At 34.1% G+C, this 24,090-nt stretch overlaps 3 protein-coding genes across 4 annotated transcripts in view; 1 reads left to right on the top strand and 2 right to left on the bottom strand.

Moving 5' to 3' along the window:
- Window positions 1-255: 255 nt before the first annotated feature.
- LOC117321613 (UPF0184 protein-like) lies at window positions 256-3,554 on the bottom strand. Its single transcript, XM_033876094.1, has 2 exons — window positions 3,377-3,554; window positions 256-2,135 (listed from the first exon to the last, which is right to left on the bottom strand). Exons 1-2 carry the CDS (start codon window positions 3,522-3,524, stop codon window positions 1,921-1,923), a joined length of 363 nt encoding a protein of 120 aa, XP_033731985.1. The 5' UTR covers window positions 3,525-3,554; the 3' UTR covers window positions 256-1,920.
- LOC117321612 (spliceosome RNA helicase DDX39B) lies at window positions 3,551-14,742 on the top strand. The gene is made up of 10 exons (XM_033876093.1): window positions 3,551-3,657; window positions 4,019-4,253; window positions 5,346-5,473; window positions 5,944-6,220; window positions 6,469-6,587; window positions 7,748-7,879; window positions 11,949-12,058; window positions 12,954-13,098; window positions 13,434-13,581; window positions 14,406-14,742. Exons 2-10 carry the CDS (start codon window positions 4,040-4,042, stop codon window positions 14,417-14,419), a joined length of 1,287 nt encoding a protein of 428 aa, XP_033731984.1. The 5' UTR covers window positions 3,551-3,657; window positions 4,019-4,039; the 3' UTR covers window positions 14,420-14,742.
- A 3,109-nt stretch (window positions 14,743-17,851) lies between these two features.
- Window positions 17,852-24,090, bottom strand: part of LOC117321608 (coiled-coil domain-containing protein 18-like) — a 31,769-nt gene continuing 25,530 nt past the window's right edge. Inside the window, exons 24-29 of one of the 2 annotated variants that reach the window (XM_033876088.1) lie at window positions 23,954-24,071; window positions 23,331-23,474; window positions 22,374-22,586; window positions 21,574-22,144; window positions 19,847-19,970; window positions 17,852-19,551 (exon numbers count right to left, since the gene is read on the bottom strand). In XM_033876088.1, the coding sequence (XP_033731979.1) occupies window positions 19,467-19,551; window positions 19,847-19,970; window positions 21,574-22,144; window positions 22,374-22,586; window positions 23,331-23,474; window positions 23,954-24,071 (1,255 nt within the window). In that variant the 3' untranslated portion in view covers window positions 17,852-19,466. The remainder of the gene's footprint in view (window positions 19,552-19,846; window positions 19,971-21,573; window positions 22,145-22,373; window positions 22,587-23,330; window positions 23,475-23,953; window positions 24,072-24,090) is intronic. The other variant, XM_033876087.1, reaches the window with a different exon arrangement.

Raw genomic sequence — 24,090 nt, 5'->3', positions numbered from 1 at the left:
ATACACACATATACCAACAAAGTAAATAAAATGTTGTTCATTTGTACAAAAATTACATTAAAACGTGATATATATTAACACAGCAGAGACTTTGCCTTGTTTTTTTCCAAAAAGAAATATTTGACGAATATGTTGAAGCAAATACATTGAATATCATCTTCAAAGGCATGTCCTGATAGGAGAGCTGAAATAAATGTTTTGAAAGACCCGGTATAAGTAAAACACGTGAAAGGAAAAAAAGAGTAAGTCTTCATCTTTGTTTTAGCATTAATTTTATTGTCGTCATTAAAATAATTAAAAACAACAATTTATCATCAATCAATCAAGTATTTGTAAAATTCAACATTTACAGTTCTGGAATACATCACAATTCATTTCAACAAATCAATATCGAAGGATATACATGACAATTGTATTTCTTATAAGTAACAGCAATATGAATAGGGGAGAGAATCCTTATACAATACAGCAATACCAATAATATGGGAACAGATTCCTTATACATTTATGATGAACAATTGGATCTACATTCTACAACATAACTTTTCTACGAGAGCCACTTGTTCTGGTTATAATATTTTCATAGTTGCAAGTACCACAGTAGACTTGAAATTTCTTTTGTCTTGATATATTGAAATATCTATTTTGTAATTGATACATGTATAAAATAATTTATAATAAGGTTGCCTTTGATATGAATTGTGTAGCTTAGGTAAACATGAAATTGTATTGTTTTCTGTATTTTATAAAGTCACTTTGATGGCAAGAAATGTTTACATAAACAGATTTACCTTTTCTTTTAACTGAGAATTGCAGTTTACTACGGTATTTGGTTCTGTATTTTAAAACAAAAACTGACAATATGAGTTATGTTCACTAGATGCTTAGACCCACCATTATACATGAAATCTTGATTGGAGTTATATCAAATGATAAGGTTCTAAACCCCAATTCTACACCTGGATAATGGTATTTATGTTCCAGTATACACTTGATCACCAATACGATTTACTCTTTTTCTAACACTTTGAGAAAAAATGACACTCACTACATTTATCACATCAAATATCTTATTAATATTCTACATAAAAAAAAGATACAATTCAACTAAATAAGATCATATACAGATCATCACTTAGCAGTCTGATCATTACCAAGCACTCTGAAGATCTGTATATAATCAAATTTAATTTCACTAAGAACACATCAATTTGAAAAAAAAAAAATTAGTAAACAGTTTCTGATTATATGCCTTGGATTTTCTCAGTTGTACTTGGACTGCCAAATCACCAGGTTTCCATAAGTCATGTCTTTTAGGTCTATAATAATGGTCAAGACTTGGGAGTCTATAATAATGGTCAAGACTTGGGAGTCTATAATAATGGTCAAGACTTGGGTGTCTATAATAATGGTCAAGACTTGGGAGTCTATAATAATGGTCAAGACTTGGGAGTCTATAATAATGGTCAAGACTTGGGAGTCTATAATAATGGTCAAGACTTGGGAGTGCACATTAAGGGCAATCTCAAAACATATATGTCAATTTTAATTGTTTATGTTCATAGCCATGTTGACAAGTTAACAGCATAATGCAGATTTCTTTAACAGTTCACACAAAAGTTAAAATTCAACAAAACCAAAAGGTATACCTTACTCCTGTATGCAGCCACTTCACCTTTATATTATTAGTAGTCATCCAATAACCCCACTTTGAAATTGTACATCTATGACACTCAGGGTTCTAACCTTAGTAAAAGAGACTAAGTTTCAGCAACAACTGAAACAAGTTTGTGCTCCACTTTTGACAACTACATTGGTCATACCTCAGATCTAAGTAATCTGACTAAGATACATAAATATATATATATTTTGCTATGGCGATAATGAGGTGTATATATGTGAATTCTCAGTCTATATCTGTTAACTCTTAGAGTCTCCTTGATCCATTGGGTCTGAATTTTGGTCAGATCCTCCTTGTTGTTGACTTTCCTGGTTTTGTTCTTGAAGCTCTTTTTTGATCTGTCTGTTAGATTCTAACAATTCCTCAATTCTACCATACAGGTTATCATTCTGGTCCTCCAGCTTATTCATCCATGTGTCCAACTGGTCCAATGTCTTGTCAAGGTCTGCAAACTCTAAAGTAAATTTAGGAAAAGAAAATTAGTAATTAATTTAAATGTAAAAAAAATGAAGTAGTCTATGATCTGATTCTCTACTTGTCTACATGCTCTATTGATCCCTGATACTGGACTCAAATATAGTTCTCACAGATCAATGAAAACAACAATCCACATATAATAGTAGCTATAAATAGTCTTAATTTCTTCTTTCTTATTCCCCTGACATTAGGCCATCATATGTCTGATCCAAGTCTGATGTCAGGGCACAGGTGTTTGAAATTTTACAGTCGATTAAAATAAAAATAATTAAAGATGGCCTATTACTATTTCTATAGTAACACCCTTACTTTATAATAATAATATTTATTCAGGCAAAGTATTCAGTACAGTTTATATTGCCACAATATTTTTAATATTTTCTTAAATAATGATAAATAATCATAAATAGTATCAGAGACCTATATACTAAATTAATATAGGTCTCTGATATTATCAAATAAATGTTATGTTATCACAGTTGGTAGTTTGACATGCATATATACAATGCACTTCCTTATTTTCGAATACAATCTATTTTAAGCTTTACCTAGGATTGCCCATGGAAGCTGGAGTGCAGCTTATATTTCCAATGGGGTCCTCGAGTAAAATGAATCTAATTTAAAATATTCATTTAAAATTTAACAAAAATATAGCCAAAAAAAGTTATGTTTCAGTACCTGATAGTGGAGTAATATTGTGGTAAAACTACTTACACTCTTACGAACTAAAAACTAAAGACGGATTGTAAGTATCAAGAACACTTTTTGAAATATGAATTGATAATGGTAGTTCAGGTTGAGTTTTCCAAGGGTTGGGATCACCCTACCAGCGAGGTCTGCTCAACATGCACTACTTGCACAGAATCACAGAGAAACAACAAAATAGTGACTTATTGTTAAAATTCATAATTACAAGATGTTAAATAATTATGTTAAGTATATATTTAAAATAGTTTCCATATATAAATCGTATCAAATAACTAATTGAAAAGAAAATTTTGAATCATCATGAATATCACATTCACAGCCTATAAATGACAGTTAGTATTTAATACAGCTTATCTCAATTTACAATAAGAATTTTAAAAGAATGCGATTATGTGGTCAGGCCAGAGGAAACATATGTCAATTCAATAGTATTTAGTCTATTTACACAGCCGGTCTGTGAGCCGCTGTCCGACTTGCGATATGAATTAATATGAACCAACAGTCATTTACCTATACTACATTCTTGAACTATCGTGTCAATGCTTTCAACTTCTCCGATTCCCACATCGTCTTCATTATAACTGACACCGTTTTGCATTGGTGATGTATTCTCAACCTCCTTGGAGTTGTCGGCATTCGTGTTATTTTCTTCGGCCATTTTCACGTCATGTGATCGGTCTGTAAGAGCTGTTTTTTGATTGGCTACAGCTGTGAATATCGACCAATCAAAACATCTAGCGTACAGAGGATCCTTGAGGACGACGCCATTGAAGCAAATTAAAACAGAAAATGTGAGTTAAAATTTTATCTGCAATCATCAAGTTACTTGAGCGTTTAAATTTCCAAATTTTAATTGGACTAGAAAAAGACACTCTTTTGGTTTATTATGAAATAATTATTTCTTACTGAGAGGGCACATATAACTCTAAAATTCATGTGATTTCTAACCGGCAATATACGCATAGCTAGACCGAGACCAGTAGGCCTACTATTTGTAGTTCAGGTTTAAAAGAAATGTCTTGCCAGTCCTGATTCCTGTTCAATTCAAGAAATTGCATGTTTATTGTGTATTCTAAGTGAATAATTTGGAAGATGTGAAATTTCCAGGGGAGTTATATTATAATCATTATTTGAAACATTTCATTTCAATAGATCCCAAGTAAAGTAACAAAAATGGCAGACAACGAGAATGAAGCTGAACTTTTGGACTATGAAGAAGAAGAGAATGAAGCTACCGCTGATGGAGCCGGAGATGTCCAGCAACAAATAAAGAAAGATGTGAAAGGAACATACGTGTCCATCCACAGCTCTGGGTTCAGAGACTTTCTTCTGAAACCCGAGTTGCTCCGAGCCATTGTTGATTGCGGTTTTGAACATCCTTCAGAAGGTAGATTTAATAATCTTTATTTATTCATTTCTCTTAGACTTGAATATCAATTTTTTCAAAAACTGTTTAGAGTTTTTCGATTTTTGACCAAAAATCTTATATATCCACAATCGTTTTTAACTAGGTTTCTTTTTGGATTTCTGATTTTTATACTTTTGTTCAAAATTCCAAACCTCAAAACATCCTGTTGAGCTGAAGCACATGAGATGATTCTGTTCAGCAAATTAAGTTAAGGATGTGACCCATATCTCACGTAATGTCAATATTAGATCCGCACATGGATATTGTTGGATAATGGTTAATGATTAATGGTAGAAGAATGGAAAGATGTATACAGGTTGGGGAAATCTGTCATTTTCAGCTAATTAGTTGATTTCAGCTACTCTAGCTAAACATAGCTTCTATCGATAGCTGAATTCAAGACAATTAACCTGTTGACATGTCCAATAAACAAATTCGCATGTGCACCGAAAATAAATCGGGTACATACCAGACACAGTATTTAAACAACTTTCACCAATTATTATGAGCCCCTTTCCCAATTGAAATTATTTCATATTTATTTAAGCCAAATTCCCAAAATTTACTGTTTACTCCTGAACAAATATTTCCCAATTCACCAATTTTCTTCCCAAAATGATACCAACAAGCTCTTTCCCAAACCAGTGAGAAAAAGCCCTGCTCTATATAATGAATACATTTACAGATTCATATTACCACATTGATCTGTAATATGGCACCTGTATACATGTGAATCTACTTTCGGATTTGCTGATTGGGATCATCACTTGGGTGCTTTGAACACCAACACAGTGTTTTGAGTTTTTGAAAAGATCTAAAAGTCCTTGAACCCAAAAGATTAAAAGAATTTGGGATATTGCATATTTTGGAGTTTTGGTCAGTAATCTAAAATCATCCCAAACATTTTTTTTGATATTTTATATTTTAGAATATTGTTAAGTGTTACACAGACCATCAACACCTGCAATACATACACATAATATAATGATTAGTTAACTTTTAGCTAACAGTTTATTTAGTTGGCTTTATTCCTTTCTTTAATCTTAATTTGGCTGCTTGTGTTTATTTCAGTTCAGCACGAATGCATCCCACAAGCAATTTTGTCTATGGATGTGCTGTGTCAAGCAAAATCTGGTATGGGAAAGACAGCTGTGTTTGTATTGGCAACTCTTCAACAACTGGAACCTGTTGATGGCCAGGTGTGTATTATATTTTCATTAAAACTTTAATTGATAGACCCTCTTAAGATATACACATGCATTTGTGAAGACCAAAAAAAAACAAACAAAAAATTAAGGTTTAAAATTATGATTGCACGCAAATCTTCAGATGGAAGAATTGTCAACAAATAACTTAGACAATTTTTTAATTTGTAATAAAAAAAACTGCAGTACACAGTACTGTACACTACAAATATACTTATATATATTCAGTAGAAGTTGGCTGTTCAACAGTCGTAACTCCCTTCCCTTCCCCATAGACTTGTCTTAATCCAGTTCCCAGCTAATATTTTTGTTACTAAAATGAAGAGAACAGCAAAAATCTTCCCAATTAATAAAGAATATTACAGTAATTATATTTTTCCCAGTTTAAGCAGACACAAGTCATCAGATTTTGGTTATAAAAGACACTGCTCATATTTCATGATTATCTGAATTATTTTTACTAGGTGTCGGTGCTTGTTTTGGCACATACCAGGGAACTAGCTTTCCAGATAAGCAAGGAATATGAACGGTTCAGCAAATACATGAACAGCACAAAGATAGCAGTCTTCTTTGGCGGAATGTCCATCAAGAAGGATGAAGAGGTCCTCAAAAAGAACTGCCCACATATTGTGGTGGGAACCCCAGGAAGGATCCTGGCCCTTGTAAGATCAAAACAACTTGTCCTGAAGCATGCCAAGCATTTCATATTGGATGAATGTGACAAAATGTTAGAAGAACTTGGTAAGTGTTATGTTGACAGGTTTGTTAACAGGATTGATAAAAATGTTGATTCTATCGAGTATCTAGAAGGAAAATATGAAGTAAAATATTCATAATTACAAAGGAAATTTCATGTGTTTATTTGTCTACAGCTATTTTCATTTGTAACTATTCATTTAACTATTTGGAAAGTTTGTGTAACATACTTAATGTGGCAGAAACGAGTAATGTTGCAATCATGTCCAAATTTGTTAATGTTTATTATTCAGACATGAGAAGAGATGTTCAGGAGATATTCAGGGCGACTCCCCATGAGAAGCAGGTCATGATGTTTAGTGCCACCCTCAGCAAAGATGTCCGACTAATCTGCAAGAAGTTTATGCAAGATGTAATTACCGTACAAAATTCTTTACGTCGACACATTTCCTGAGTCGTTTAACATGGGTCTAAATAGCTGTCTGCATTTATAGCAAAAGATCGATTTTTAAAGAGAGAAAAATGTGACGCGCTGTTCAAATAATGTCAACTAGCAGTTTAAATGCATCTAATGCTGGTTGATGTGCTGTTAAAAATCATGCGAAATCTTACAAAAAAGGGCAAAATATTACGGTCTTAAGAGTAATTTATAGCAAATATTTGCAACTAAATTTTGTGATACAATTTTCGCAAAACAGAATCGATTGTCAAATCTATTTTTCACTTTCATTTGATGCTTTAATCTTACAGAAATACCTACTAAAAATAAGAAAATCTACTATTTTGAAAGTCTAGATTTAAATGGAAAACAATACTTTAGGTTTCCTAATACACCATACTAAATTAGACGTTATAATGCCAGGATTTGAACAGGACGCGTTGAGTTAGGGAAGCAGAGAAAGAAGATCATCAGAGGCACACAAAGTCCCTGCGCTCTCAAAGCAACGGGCTAGATGTGTCTCACCTAGTTGTTAGAATCGCGATAGGATAATCACGCGTGCAGTTTCAAGCTCTTGTTATTCGAGAATTAGAGCTATGTCGCTGATGTCAAGATGCTAATGAGGAATGCAAGTAGGGCGATGTAGAGAGGACTTCACACATGGAGATGAGTCAAGTTTAACCTTCACCATGGTTGTAGCCTTCCACCGGGTCTACCTCTTCCAAGACAAGCTACCCAGGCCTGCATCTAGCCGAGATGTACGGTACCAAAGTTGTTGGTGGGCATTAGCCGTTTGTCCAGTATCAGCTTGTCCTGCTGGGTGACAGGATGTTTGCTTCATTTAGCAAATATATCTCAATTGATACATTTAAGATATGAAATTTTGATCAGAATTTATTTTGGTGATCTTTAAACATAAAAGTTTTTAAGATAATTGTTATATATACAATAATTCATTGATACAAAATCTTGTTTGACAGAATCTTTCTTGAAATACCATCATGGTTATGAATGAAGGTTGTCAATATAACAATACATAATTGTTATCGTCCAAAATATTTAGAATTCTGTATAATGTTGAAGCTAACAAAACATGTTTTTGCAGGAGAAGTTTCTTACAATTGTATTTTCAGCCTATGGAAGTGTATGTGGATGATGACTCCAAGCTCACCCTTCATGGTCTACAGCAGCACTATGTTAAACTGAAGGACAATGAGAAGAACAGAAAGCTTTTTGAGCTTCTTGATGTTCTCGAATTCAACCAGGTATAGCACTAAATATGAAAAATATATATAGTTTCAAAGTTGCAATAAGTTGTCAGTTGTAAGTATTTTTAAATGAAATGTGTTGAATACCAGTCTGTTTGATTTCTTGGTGTCAAATCTTGGAACATGCTAATGCCTAAATAGGGTCCATCCAGTCTATCTTTGATAAGTAGGTGCATTAAAGCCTTAGTCATTTTGTATACTTCCAATGGTTAGTATAATTAATAAAACTGCTGTAAATTTTTGATGGTTTAAGGTGGACTTTTATATATAGTTTCATAATAGGGCGGAGATATGCATATTGGGTACCCTGGTTTCAAAAGGATTTCATGGATGAAGATTTTTCTTTTGTATAGAGATTAGTGTATTTGTAAAGATTTGAAATTTTTTGTGAATGGCTGTCAAATGATGACAAATGTCGTGCACCACTCTTACTCTACAGTGGGGATAACACGATAAATACCACTTTAGTCTGAGATGGTCACAAAATAGTAAACATAAAAAAATATTATTTGAACTAAACTTTAATAATTTTCCTGAGGTTTATTCAAGTAAAATATTGATTGTGTATATGACAACATTGATTACATTGGATTCAATCTGTATAAGGGTCAAACCAGCATAAGTTTAAAATCTCTGTTTATACGAGTAGAATGTTAGCAAGTTATCCTCTCAAATTGCCACTGAGCCTTACTCTCAAATTGGCTAAGCTCTGTATGAAAGGGAAGATAAAAACATTTTTGCGAAAAAGAAGCTTCCGACTTGAGTCTCGGTGAAACTTTGCATCTTATGTGTTATAAACAATGGAGGAATTTTATTCTGCTGTTTATGAATACAAAAATGGTATTATTCTGTTGTTGACAAAAATTAGTAAATTTTGATGGCAGGCTTTTTTCTCACTTGTTTGGAGTTGTCCGTTTGCCTTAATGTGGGGGAAGATGCAAATTTTGGGTATTTGATTTAGGAATGTTGCCCATATTTTTGGCTGCAAAACTTCCTCAGAGTGGGGAAATCTGTAACAAGAGATATTAGCACATCGTTCAATGATGACAAAAGTCGTGCACCACTCTTACACATTAGTGGGGATAACACGATTACCACCTTGTCTGAGAGCAGGAATGTAGAACTGTAAACAAATGCAATATTTCAACTATTTTAAGTGGTTTCTGTATAGAAAACATGCTGTCAGATTATGTTCCTTTATAAGCTCTTCTTGTCCAAAAGACCAACAAGGTTAGCTTATGCCATACAGTGGTGTCCGGCATCTGTCCGTCGACAATTTACTACTTTGTGAATATGACAACTTTAGTTTATATCTATCAAGTTTGATGAAACCATATATCAACAAGATCTCTGATGAGTTTGACAGTGGAAATCATAATGATATTATTGGACCTTGTGAACAAAATAACTAAGTAATATCAACCAAGTTTGATGAAACTTTGAATGCAGCCATATGTCGCCAAAATCAATCGGCAGTAAGCGAGTTGTTACTCTTTGTAATGATTTTATTATTAACAAATTTAACTCGCCTTGTCTGAAGGGCAAAATCTTTTTAAAACGCTAGTACTGAACAAACAAATGGAATTTGATGAAATTTGGTCTGGAGAATTATGTGGCAATGTGTTACGTTGCATAAAAGAAGGATATGACACCCTTGGGGCAGGAGGAGGATGGTCCAATAGGAGAAATAAAGCAAAAAAAAAAAGATTTAGTTCAAAAGCAGGGAAATGTTTGAAATATAACTTCAGTTTTTTGCCATAATTACTGAAATATCCAGGTTTGAAATGCATGCTCTCTGAGCCTAATGTATTTATGGAAGAAATAAAATTGGTCCTACCATTGTTCTGGAATGTTAAAAATGCCTATAAATAAGCTATTTAAGGATTAAATGAAATTATCTATCCTCAAACTCTAATCCATGCAGTTTCTCTGTGATCCTGTTTCCAATAAAAAATAAATATGCTGTTTTTTTTCCTGAATCTGATTTCCATAAACGAGCAATAATAAACATTTTAGTATTTCGTGTTGTATGAAACGATTGCTTCATGTTAAAAAATCTAGATCTAACGTTTTTTGCATAACTGTGATGAGATTCCATCTAAATCTTTCCAAGGATGTAAAACTATTAAGGTGACATCAGGAAGAGTGTTGCTGTGTACTATATCCATACAGAAATCACGATTTCCTCCAGTAAATACTGTCTTGGATAATGTGTTTTTTGCATAACTACGATGAGATTCCATCTAAATCTTTCCAAGGATGTAAAACTATTAAGGCGACATCAGGAAGAGAGTTGCAGTGTACTATATCCATACAGTAAATCACAATTTCCTCCAGTAAATACTGTCTTGGATAATGTTATGCAAAATTAAAAGGCATCTATTATGTGATGTACTTTGCAAATTGAAATCTATTGCATAAAAATCTGCAGTATAATTTGAATTAACTTACATGGTAGGAAATTCTTGTTTGGTAAAAAAATTGCATATTATATTTTGTACCAGGTATTATTCCAACTTGTGAAGTTATTTCAACTTTTGCCTATGATGACAAATGTCGTGCACCACTCTTACACAGCAATGGGGACGACGCGATTAATACCACTTTTGTCTGAGATTTATATGTTGGAAAGTATGTAATAAATAACATGTATAATGATAATTTCAAAAATTTCGTAACAGGCAAATTGAGAAATTCACTAACTCAAATCCCATATTTAAGACTTCCACACTTTCAGGATTTATTCAAAACAATTTTAAAGGGAAGACCGATAGGAGGAAAAATAATTTTAAAACTTTTTTTTTTGAGATGGATACTTATTTTTTATACCAGAGCATTCTAATGTTGAAAAAAGTCAATGATGACAAATGTCGTGCACCACTCTTACACAGCAATGGGGACGACACGATTAATACCACTTTTGTCTGAGATTTAAATGTTAGAAAATGTGTTTGTTATAAATACAGGTATAATTAATAAATTGAAAAATTCATGAACCCTAATCCCATAATAAGACTTCCACATTTTCAGAATTAATTCAAAACAATTTTAAAGGGAAAACAAATAGGAGGCAAAATCATTTTTAAATGTTTTGTTTGAGATGGATACTTATTTTTTATACCAGAGCATTCATATGTTGAAACAAGTCAATGATGACAAATGTCGTGCACCACTCTTACACGGCAATGGGGACGACACGATTAATACCACTTTTGTCTGAGATTTAAATGTTAGAAAATGTGTTTGTAATAAATACAGGTATAATGATAATTTCAAAAAATTCTGAACATGCAAATTAAAAATTTATGAACTCTAATCTCATATTAAGACTCTTCCACATTTTCAGAATTAATTCAAAACAATTTTAAAGGAAAAACAAATAGGAGGCAAAATCATTTTTAAATGTTTTGTTTGAGATGGATACTTATTTTTTATACCAGAGCATTCATATGTTGAAACAAGTCAATGATGACAAATGTCGTGCACCACTCTTACACGGCAATGGGGACGACACGATTAATACCACTTTTGTCTGAGATTTAAATGTTAGAAAATGTGTTTGTAATAAATACAGGTATAATGATAATTTCAAAAAATTCTGAACATGCAAATTAAAAATTTATGAACTCTAATCTCATATTAAGACTCTTCCACATTTTCAGAATTAATTCAAAACAATTTTGAGAGTAATGACAAAAAAAAAAAGAGGAAAAAGTCGTTCAATAAAAATTGAAATGGATACATTGTACTTTTTTTTTTAGTGACCCTGGCTAATAATAGGACGTTTAAAAAAAGAAATGTTTTTAATACCAGAGCAGTTAAATGTTAAAACAAGTCGATGATGACAAATGTCGTGCACCACTCTTAACACAATGATGGGGATGACACGATTTATACCACTTTTGTCTGAGATGAGTTCATTGAAGTAAGAACACTCTTTAGAAATCATTTGGTATACAGTTATAAACAGCTCGTGTGACGGGACATCCCACTTATTTGAAGTTTATCTTCATTTTAAGTTTGTTCAGAGAGGAATGGGTGTATTAAACAGATGTTTTGATTACAGGTGATAATCTTTGTCAAGTCTGTCCAGAGATGTATGGCCCTAGCACAGTTGTTGGTGGAACAGAACTTCCCAGCTATTGCTATCCATAGAGCTATGACACAGGAGGAAAGGTACTATTTCAAGAGAGCATTTATGTAAATTGATTTGTTTTAAACAGCTATTAAACATTTTAACAAAGGAGTAAACCATGCTGAAATTTTCTAATACTTGTTCCTGAATGATTTGAGGGTTTATATCTACTGCATGCAACAGTAATTGAAAAGAAAGTATGAATTAAAAGTTCAACCTCTATCTTGATTTTGATATTCAAATTAATTACTGTCGGTGGAAACATTCTAGGTTGACAACTTCCTTCCTCAGTATTTAAAGGTAATCGATTCTGATGGCTAAAAGAAATTTGGTATAGTTTGTCATTGGCTGTTACCTCGGACAGAAGGCAGGGCATAAGCTCAAGTTTGTCATTGATTATCAATGAAAAGACTGCTGTGAAGGCCACAAGAATGGCAAAATTTCATAAATTCACAGAACAGCTAGAACAGCTTTCAGTCCCACAAATATGCTAAGAAACTTCCACAACATTATATAATGCCTTGTCCTGGTTATTTACTGGACAACTTGTACATGCTTTGTCGATATATCCTTGATATGTGTCCTTGACATTGACCTGTATCATGTATACAGTAGCTGTTAAACATTTGAAATCAATGAGTTCAGTCTGGCGACAATTGACAACAGTTTTCGAAATGTGTCGGAAATAAAAAGTCAGGTACTGTTAGTTAGTGTACATACTGTCTGATTAAAGTTACACCATGGACATCTGAGAGAACTTGTCAACCTCAACTGTTTCCACTTGCATTGCACTGGCAGTAACACTACCAATTCTTCCCTTTGTAATCTACAAAACATGTGAGTGATACAGGCGAACTAGGCAGGCCTCTTGTTAACACTCTCAAGTTAGTCCACCTAGAAATTGGTTTATATCAAATGTTTGTTGTTTCCTTTCAGATTATCTCGTTATCAACAGTTTAAGGATTTCCAGAAAAGAATTCTGGTAGCCACAAATTTGTTTGGACGTGGAATGGATATTGAGAGAGTAAACATTGTGTTTAACTATGACATGCCTGAGAACTCTGACACATATTTACACAGGGTAAGTCCACAATATTAATGTATTGTTTCATGTATAAATTTTAAGGTTTTTGGCTCTTGAGCTCTGTTGGCATGCAAATTTATTTGAACATTAATGATTAAACAGTAGTATAGCTAGAGATCACTGGCTGTGTTTGAAAAGTTCATTTGGGGAGGTAGGAAAATGAATTACTTCACAATTGAAAATTGAAGCAATTGTAATACATATCATGGCTATTAGTTTGATTCTGCTTTTAGAGGGACACTGGGGAAGAAATTAAAGTTTAAAAATATTAAATCGGCAACTGATCTGCCAACTTTTATGACCATATTATAACATAACCTGTTGTTATGCAGGTGGCTCGAGCTGGAAGATTTGGTACCAAAGGTCTCGCCATCACATTTGTCTCTGATGAGAATGATGCCAAGGTGTTGAATGATGTTCAGGAACGATTTGAGGTCAACATCACAGAACTACCAGATGAGATTGACATCTCCTCGTATAGTAAGTAGAATATCAAATTTGATGACAGCTTATCATTGGTTAATGATAACCAGTAGTTGATAATTTGTAGTAACTGTTGAAATGGCAAGGTCTGAAATGTTGTATAATAGTATGGTATCGGTCGATCTGAACAGGTTTGGTTTGTATTGTTTAACTTCCTATCAACAGATAGGGTCATTTAATGATGGCCTCCCTTGTATGCAAGATGCTTGTTTGCTGAATTTTTATGGTATTCGAGCCCAATGTATTTTGATGTGTTTCTTCCGATATTGTGGACTAGTCTAATGCCGCCTTTATAGGGCTACCTTTCAGAAAAAATAGCTGTTAGTTGCTCTACCAGGCTGATTTAAATTCTTATTTTGACAGTGTTGCTTCTAGGATGCTGGATAGCAGCAATTCTGCTACTTTTATAAGGAAAAGCCCCATAAAATTTTATTCTGTGCTGACCAAGTGTTGCATTGATAACTAAAATGCATCATTTGTTTTCTAGGTACAGACCATATTCTGTGCTTTCAAGCTAGCCAAGGCCTACAAATCTTTCCATCTAAGGGATTATTTGACCCACATAACTCGAATTCTAGAAGCAATACTGTTTTGATTAAACCTTATATGATGTTAGTTAATGGGAGAAAACTTCAAAAAATGAGGTGACAGCTTCAAAAGGTTAACATTCATCAGTAAGAGTGTGATATAGTATACCTGCCTAGATAACAAATAGTATACCTGCCTAGATAACAAATAAACTTAGTTATGCTGTACACAAACATGTTGGGATGATATGTATTCCTGTAGCTTTACTGACACAGCATGCATTTTCTTTTCAGTTGAGGGTCGATGAAAGCCTAGTGACAAAGATAAAGAGTGACTTAGCAGGATTCTCCATGTACAGTGTAAATAAACATTGTGATCACTTCTCATCATATCATAGTGACTCGTCTTCATCTGCCTCGTTCATGTCTGTGATTTCAAAACTGGAAAACGTGATACATGAGGAAATCATGATGACCAATTCCAGGTTTTCTACAACAAGAAGGGAAAACCAGGAAGACAAAAAATATGTACTTTTTGAACAAATTCTTTTTGCGTTTGTTGGGGGGGGTTGTGATAGCACAAAGAAGTTATGTGGAAAAAAATTGAATAAAACTACTTGGGATCAAAATATGTGTATTGTTGTATTGATATTTGTTCAATCTGTATAATCTTTAAATGACATGGGGTATGAATCGAGGATATTGCTAACAGATTGTGAAAATAAAATCAGAAGAGAAAATTCTCCAAGAACCATCGTCCTGCAGAGTTCAAAAAGATGCTTTGTTTCATCGCTTGGTTCCAGGAGGATCTATAATAGATACAGAGGCCTCTTAAACAATCCAGGTAAATAACAAAATAAAAAGAAGAGTGCCAACTCCGGAATATTGTGAAAATGGCATTGCGATGGATACTTGTTACAAGAGACAAAATCACGCTTGAATCAAGGGAGATAATCTTGACATTTTTGGAAACATGAATTAAGATTGCCAGAGTCTTGTAATTTGGTATCCACAGTATATGTACAATGTAGTTAAGTTTCCTTTGAAAATAGCTACATATAGTTACAGTCAGTTTATTTCATAGCAGACAACTTTATTTGGTAGGTTTATTGTCCTTTGAACAGGCAGGGTCTCCTTGTAGTTGATACTTCCTCGCTGACCAACTTAATGTCACAGTTTTTGGCCCACCATCATCAAGTTGTGGGTTATTCAATCACCCTGCCCGTCCGTGGTCCGTCCATCCCTACATAAACAATTCTTTCTATCGTTATTTCTTGGAAAGTACTCTGGGATCTTTCTGAAATTTAGTATGTAGGTTCCTCTTGGTCACTTGTTATGCGTATTTCCTTTTGGGACCAGTTAAAAAACAAGGCCGACAGGCAGCCATTTTAGATTTTAACAATTGAAGTTCATCGCTATTTAACAAGGTAAAGAAGGGATTTTTCTCAAATTTCATGTGTATTTTCCCCTTGGTCCCTAGATGTGCACATTTCATTTTCGGACCAGTCGGAAAACAACATGGCCTACAGGCAGCCATCTTGGTTTTTGACAATTGCTATCACTATTTTACAGAAGGTACTAAAGGGATCTTTCTCAAATTTCATGTGTGGGTTCTCCTTGGTCCCATGTTTAGGGAGCAATTTTGGGTCCAATCGGAAAACGACCTGGCTGATGGATGGCCATTATCACTTAATCTCAAATTTCATATATAGGTTCCCCTTGTTTGAAAAGTACTGGAGGGATGTTTCTTAATTTACACAGATTAGTAAGAGGAAGGGAAAAATAGAAGATCAATCTGACATGGAACCTATCCCCTCAGGGATCTCTTGTTTAACAAAGTGTTTTAAGGGAAAAAACTGAATGTAGAATTGGGTTAAGATGGAAAGCAACATACATGTACAAAGCGCTTTGAAATCTTTTTTCACAGCTCATCGCTACAATGAAAATATAGATTTTATCAGGTTGATGAGGTCGTGTGCGATGACCTTAAAATGCCAATATCAATTGCTCTTCAGGGTTTAATAATTTTTTACCCATAACCAATTTCAATATGGCTGCAATTGTCCATTTTGGATTTTTGGTAATGAAGTATCTTGGGTGAATGCTTCGATTTCAGAAAGTTTTGAGCCTATGTACGATGGGTTTTGATTAGGACTGCCTACTAGAGAATGCTTATAAGCAAGTCCTAATTCAAAATGTCCACATGGAGTTTGCACCATGTTTGGTTTCTGTGCAATTTGCTGACTAAATCAATACCAAAGGTTTTAGAAGCCAGGTCTCAAAATTCAACATGGCTCCCAGAGATTCTACATACTTTAATCAGTTCCACTTACACAGCAAATGCTTCATCAACTGTTCAAAAATGCTGCCCAGAACAAGACTATTAGAACAAGGTCATCATCGAAGAAAAGAAGCTGTTTTAAAAGTAAGACCTCTTGAATGTAAGTGGTGAGATAATGATCTTCTTTAGGTAAAAATAACTTTTAGCTCATTTGACAAAGTGTCATGGGTGTCTGTGAGAGCTATTGCTATACTCGCGTCATTCATAGACATGCAGCGAGGTTAAAGTTTTATAAAATGTGTTGATGAGAATTCGCACATCTGGTTCTTGTGACAAGACCTTTCTATTGGTACTACATTTGCGGACCTACTCCTGTAATTTGGAATTTCCGCCCATTTAGCTAGCAATGACAACTCTTATTCTTGATCCTTGTTTTGGTGTCAACAATAAATTTCAATGAATTGCACAACAGTAAAAAATAAAATTAAATATTTTTATTCAGTTGTTATATTTTGACAGTAAATACAAATTGTTTAAAAATATTTTCATCACACATAACAGTGAATTATCTATAGTTGAATAGTAAGAACAACATGGTATATACATATATAAACTAGTAACTAGCTTGGTGGGCTTTCTCATTAATTTATGTTGCATGTGGAAATTTGACATTGAATTATATATGTAGCTAATAGAGGAAGTTTTAAAGGTTAATATTGGATAAAGAACACAATGTACATATGCAGTATTGCTAGTCGTAGCACAAATATTCATTATGGCAAAAAACAAGACAGATCCTAGGACTTGGAGACAGCTTATACTGGGAACCAGTACCAATATTTAAATACAAAAACAGAATGAAGTATATCCTGGCTCCATCAAGTTTTAATAAATATCACAATTACATGTACATGTTGAGAAAAAATAACCTTCCTTACATTAAAGGAATTTGGGATGCGAGATTCATAAAATTTACAAGAAATATCACTACCAGAAGCAATTGTGGTCTACTTCTGGAAAAACCATGACGTAGAAATTTTCGTACAGAATAAAAGGGAATGTGACAGATGCACATGAACAAATATGACATTATCACAGAACAATATCAGACACTTTCTCTTCCAGCATATACATAAAGATTGGAGCATATAAACACAAGAGACATTGATCCCATATCTGTGTAAGTTTCATTACTGGTACCAAACACATTTAAATGTTTACATAGGGTGTGAATCAATCTAGGCTTGGATGCCTTTTTAATATCATCAGAATTATGTGGAATACTGGCATCACCTCCACTCATATCTCTACAAAACAAAGATGAAGTGATCTGGGACTGAAAACACAAGTGGCAATGCACAATGAAGTTCTGTGCAATGGCCTCTAAAACTGTATTTGTCTTGCTTTAAAAATAAAATTGTCAAGAAAATTTTATAAACATATTGTATTGAGGTTTCTGGTTGAAACAGATACATGATTTTTTTCCCCCAATGCTGAGTGTTTTTTTTTTTTCAAACTGATTTATCAAAACAAAGTAATTGTATAAGCACTTAATGAGAATCCCTGTTCCATGAATGTCAGCTCAAAACCAAAACTCCAAGTTATGTGTGAACAGTTTCCATATCTTAAAAAAAAAATTCTTGTTAGATTTTGTTTTGATATATTTTACACAGGTTTGTTGAGTTTTAAGTCACAAAAAAGTGCAAGTAGGATGTCTTTCTCTTTTGTAATTTTTAACTTTGATGGAAGTTGCACTGAAATGTCTATGGATGCCATGAGTTTGGTGTCAAAAATGACAATATATATATTTATGCTTGTGAAGAACTAAAACACAACTCGAGTTCAGAATTATTAATTAAAAAATCTTACACATACAAATGGAATCAGTCCTGTCGTAATTTGTTGGCATTTTACTAGTTTATAAGATAGAATTGTGATGTATTTGTTATCGAGTACATGTATCAAAACAAAACAACAAGTGTTCCGCTTTGTCTCGGCTAATGTACATTTTAAGCAGAGTTACTTCCCCTGGATGCTGGCATCTATCGTTCTAACATCCACTACCCATTCAAACCAATACAAGCATGTGTGATGATTAACATTTAACTACAACAAATACAAAATATATATAAGAAAATAATGCCTTATTTCATCCTGAAGAACAACCATAAATCATAGCACTAATTAATGTTGATGGTAAAAACAAATACTGATGTCAAATGGACGGATAAGGCTTGTTGTGTTTACAATATACTAATACATATATATATAACACGTTTATTAATTATGATAATGAAAACTTATGGTACAATATTAAATAATAAAGATAAAATATTGAGGCAAGTTTTAGGAATGTATAAATTATCACTAAGTCATGATTCTGTTATGCTAGTGTAATGCTGAATCTACATTTACTACAGTAGGTTTTGGAGGTTGAAGAAAAGTATTTGAGGCAAAGGTTAATCAAGGGTAAGAAAATTGCTGAGGTTAGCATGATGTTTGTAGTCCCACGAGAGAGAGCTAAGGTGGTAAAATCTAGAGTTTGTAAATGGAATCACTGACATGTCCTTTATGCTATGAATTAAACAACTTGCTTGTAAATTGAAAACTTTGGAAAATATTTTTTTGGTAAAGATGATTTAATAAGAGAAAGGTGCTGTTTCCAAATTCTTGTTCTGACCACGTAACATAATAGAAATAGAATAGACTGAACACAAATCGTATAACGGAACACGACATTGTATACCATATAAATTTGCTTCTGACACCCCCCCCCCCCCCCCCCCAAGCCAAAGCCAAACTATTGTAACTTAATTTCATTTCTATATCACACCAAAGATGCAATAGAGTTCATCACATCATAATGTACACTATTCGACAACCTTTACATCCATGATTTTAGTTGTACTATTTTAATTGTACTTTGGCGCCTCCACCAAAACACTCGTTACAATCACATATCAGTAAAAATTAATAGTTTTATAATCTTAAACAGTTAAAATATATGCCATTCGTCCTGATTTCCATCCGTCCTTGCACTCATTCATACATATGCTGCAATCATTGTCATTTCTTCATTCATCCAGACTTTGTAGCTGTTTGTCAATCAACTTTTGACGGATTTCATTTGCTCGAAGCCGCTCCTGAAGTTCTTGCATGCTGCCATCAGAAAAATGAGAAATAATTATTACATTTTTTTCTTCTTCCAAATTGCACTTGTAAATAATCCGAAATATCACTAGACTATTAAATTTTACAAATTCCATCCTGATCAGAAGTGAACCACATACAAAACAATGTACTGGTTATTATGCAATACTCTTAGACATTGAATGAACACATAAAACAGCCGGTCCAAGCTTCACTTGAAAATAATTTTTTGTTGATAAACCTAACTTCAGTACTTATTTTCCAAATATCAAACAAATCAAACAAGTGAAATCTTTTGACATACCACTGTTCTGGTTCCAGTTGACCTTTTGACTGGTCATTAAAGTACTGGTCACTAAAGTCTGTTTCCATAATGAGCTGGTCATCTCCAGGACTTTGACCATACATCATCATGGCTGTAGTGGGATCTGAAACAGTGGTTAGGTATCAACAGTTACCATACTAAAGACAGAGGTCCCAATGACTTCAGTGAGCATCACCTTATTGTAATACAATAGGTCACTATCTCTCTCACAGACTGGGGCCGCGGTGGCCGAGTGGTTAAGGTGTACCGACACTTTATCACTAGCCCTCCACCTCTGGGTTGCGAGTTCGAAACCTACGTGGGGCAGTTGCCAGGTACTGATCGTAGGCCGATGGTTTTTCTCCGGGTACTCCGGCTTTCCTCCACCTCCTAAACCTGGCATGTCCTTAAATGACCCTGGCTGTTAATAGGACGTTAAACAAAAACAAACCAAACAAACCAAACTCTCACAGACTCCAGCGAGTGTTACTGTACTTTATTGTAATATAATAGGTCACCACCTCACAGACTCCAGCGAGTGTTACTTTACTGTAATACAATAGGTCACTACCTCACAGACTCCAGCGAGTGTTACTTTATTGTAATACAATAGGTCACTATCTCACAGACTCCAGCGATATTACTTTATTGTAATACAATAGGTCACTACCTCACAGACTCCAGCGAGTGTTACTTTATTGTAATACGATAGGTCACTACCTCACAGACTCCAGCGAGTGTTACTTTATTGTAATACAATAGGTCACTATCTCACAGACTCCAGCGAGTGTTACTTTATTGTATTACAATAGGTCACCACCTCACAGACTCCAGCGAGTGCTACTTTATTGTAATACAATAGGTCACCACCTCACAGACTCCAGCGAGTGTTACTTGACTGTAATACAACACCATGGTACAATAATACAACAGTAAAAGTCCCCCCCCCCCCCCCCCCCCCCCATTTATCAGCAACATGTTTTTATCTGTCATCAAAGTATTGGGATCCTAAACAAAAATTCTGAGAATTGACATTGTATTTGAAAAAACAAGAAGGATGGATAGTATTGCAACAGCAATACAAGTCCCCTGCCTGACCTAGGAGTGCACGAAGTAGTACTTTAGAAGGGCCAGGTGACGAGATATAGCCATTTTTACCTGCATTTCGGAATTTTTACTCCGAAAAAACTACAACTACAAGCCTCAACCAATGAAAAGCCGGCAGCAATTTTGAAAAATGTTTTTTTTTTTCCTTTTAAATGTGGGATGCACAACTACATGTTATACTGATCATGTATACCAAGTTTCGTTAAAATCAGAGAAGTACTTTAGGAGGAGTTGTCCGGACAATCCTCAAGCAATGAGAAGCCGGCGGCCATTTTGAAAAATGGTTTTCCAAAAAAAAAAAAGTGAGATGCACAACTACATGTTATACTGATCATGTATACCAAGTTCAGTTAAAATCGGAGTAGTGCTTTAGAAGCAGTTGTCCGGACAACTGTTGCGTGACGGATGGACGACGGATGGAGGGTAAACCTATAGTCCCCCCGTTTTTCAAAGGGCAGGGGACTAATAATTGATATGGAGTGAATGAGTGCATGTGTTTTGATTTTAAATCAACAAAAAAAATGATGATAAAACTATCCTTTATCATACATAATTATGATATCATTATTATACATGTAAGCTAGGTACATATATACATAACAAAAATAGTGTGTACTGACCTTGTGCAAATTCTCCAGGAAATTGATCAGATTGTCTCCCTTTTCTGGCAGGAGGTGGTTGTGGTTGATTATTTATAACAGGCTGACCTTGAGGGAATCGTTGAGACATATTATTTGATCTCTGGTTTTGGTTGTAGGAGTGTTGAGGAACACTATTAGGATCATCAAATTTTAGATTTCTAATAGCACCATTGCCGTTGCTATGAGCTGCAACATCAGTTTTTGTATGTTGGTTTTTATTGGATACAGTAGTCACTTTTTCCACACGTTTTGACCTTGGGGGATCATCAAGGTCTGACATAACTTGGTCATGTTGATGAATATCCACTTCTTCAGTATTTCCACGCATGGGAAGTTTTTGTTTTGTTTGATCAGAAGAATGAAGAAAAGCATTCATCTGATTAAGATCGTCTGATTCAGAATCCAACTTTCCTGAAAAACTTGACATGAGCACTGAACTCTGATATACAGAGCTAGCTCTATCACCTTGGAAACTCTCTATAGATCTCGCTGCAGCCAGGGACCTTTCCATCCCAGAGATTCTGGCCTGTAATCGAGCAATCTCAGCATCCTGGAAATCAAGAAGAAAATTAAACTAGAAAATTTCAGGGCAGTAAACAAATTATATAGTAATGTATAACCAGATTAAAATAACTGAGGAAACCAGTGGATAGCATCAGAAAACAATAATTGTATTGGGTCTGTACCACTTCTCTGTTTCCATTTATAAAAGGCCTGAACAAATTCTGTCTGAAGTCCATGGTAGTGTGATAAGTTATTCCAAACAACCACATAATTACCTTGATAATAAGAGACTCGTTTGCAGCGCTGACAATTTTTTTCTTAGCAGCCATCTCCTGGTTTATAACAATTAGGTCATCCTGGAGTTTCTCAAACTGCTCTTGGTAGTGAATCTCTAGATCATGCAGCTGTGTTGACTTCTCCTCAAGTTCTGTCATCAATTTCTTTTTGTCAGAGGAAAAATCTTTCATCTTTTCTTTCATCTGATGTATCTGTGTAGTATTAATAAGATAGAATATATGTAGGAGAAAAACAGCAGTTGAAATGTGTGTATAGCATGCTTATGTTAAATGTGAATATATATTGTATTGCTTGGAAAGCAGTATGTTGTTGTTTTACACTTTTTAATGATGACATATTCATCAAACAATAAACAGTGATTCATTGTCAATATATGATAAACTATAAAATGAAATTTGACAAGTAGTTCAGTAGTCAGTACACGACTTTGCATAGACTGATATTTAGTTTTGTGTCTTTGAAATGCTACATTTTCTATATAGCTATAAATATTTTCAAACAAATCTGGTATGGAGTTATCTTGAAATAAGGGGATCAAATATTATATCAGGAAGAGTAATTTCCCCCAGGGTTAATGACAAATAATATTGTGCCACAATTACTTATATATCCAAGCTCTCTTGTCTTTTTGATTGCTAATCTAGCTTGGAAGACAATCTCTTTTTCTCTCAGATTTTTTTTTAAAGTCATATACATTTATAAGACAGATGAAACAATGGTATCTGTATTTAGTTTTTATTGGGTACATGTTATTTTACCAGATATTCTATTAAACAATGGTATCTGTATTTAGTTTTTATTGGGTACATGTTATTTTACCAGATATTCTATTAAACAATGGTATCTGTATTCAGTTTTGTTTTTATTTGGTAAATGTTATATTACCAAAACAAGTTATTAAAGAGACATTTCTTAATCCTGTAATATAGCTTTACCTGGTCTTCATATTTTTCTGTTGTCTCTGCCAGCTCCTCTCGAAGACTGATAACCTCAGATGTGACCCTAGCCTCAGCCTTGGCCTCACGTGCCTTACTGGCCCCGAGTTCTTCTGCCAAGCGAGCATTATTGTTTTCCTTACTCTGCAACAGAACACAGTGACTTTGTACAAAAGTTAACATATACCTTTAACATATTATACATCCAAGGCATACTGATTCATATTCAGTCATTTGTTTTAAACCGCAAGAAATATAGGAATCCAAAAGAACAAAACAGATTGTTATCTTATTTTTATGTCAGAAATGAATCTTACTACATGTCTCTAGTGAATTAACAGCATTCAGTGTGGTCTGAGAAGACAAGCTCCCTGACACTTGCACGTGTCTATATTAATGACCATGTAAATGAATTAATATTTGATAATTAATTATACCTGTTTGTATTTTGAACAAAATGATTTGGTCATTTGTATGTGCCACAATAGATCTCGTGGTTTGAGAACCACTATGACTTCACTTCAAAAGCAGTACACCACCTTTTTACTGAGGATTTATAGAACATAGGCAAAGATCACTTCATACTAATGACAGTGCTGGTGTAAAAATGTTGAAACACAAACCTGATGCTGAGCGAGTGTCTCCTCTAATTCTCGAGTTACCCGTTCGTTTTCTCTTGTCATCTGTGACAGCTGTCTTCTTGTAGACAAAAACTCAGCATGTTGTTGCTGAAGTTGCTCTCTGAAATAATAATCAAGCA

The sequence above is a fragment of the Pecten maximus genome, chromosome 2, assembly GCF_902652985.1.
Source record: "Pecten maximus chromosome 2, xPecMax1.1, whole genome shotgun sequence".
NCBI classification, from domain to species: Eukaryota; Metazoa; Mollusca; class Bivalvia; order Pectinida; family Pectinidae; genus Pecten; species Pecten maximus.
The sequence above is the reverse complement of the archived record's forward strand: the minus strand, read 5'-3'. Positions and strand labels throughout refer to the sequence as shown.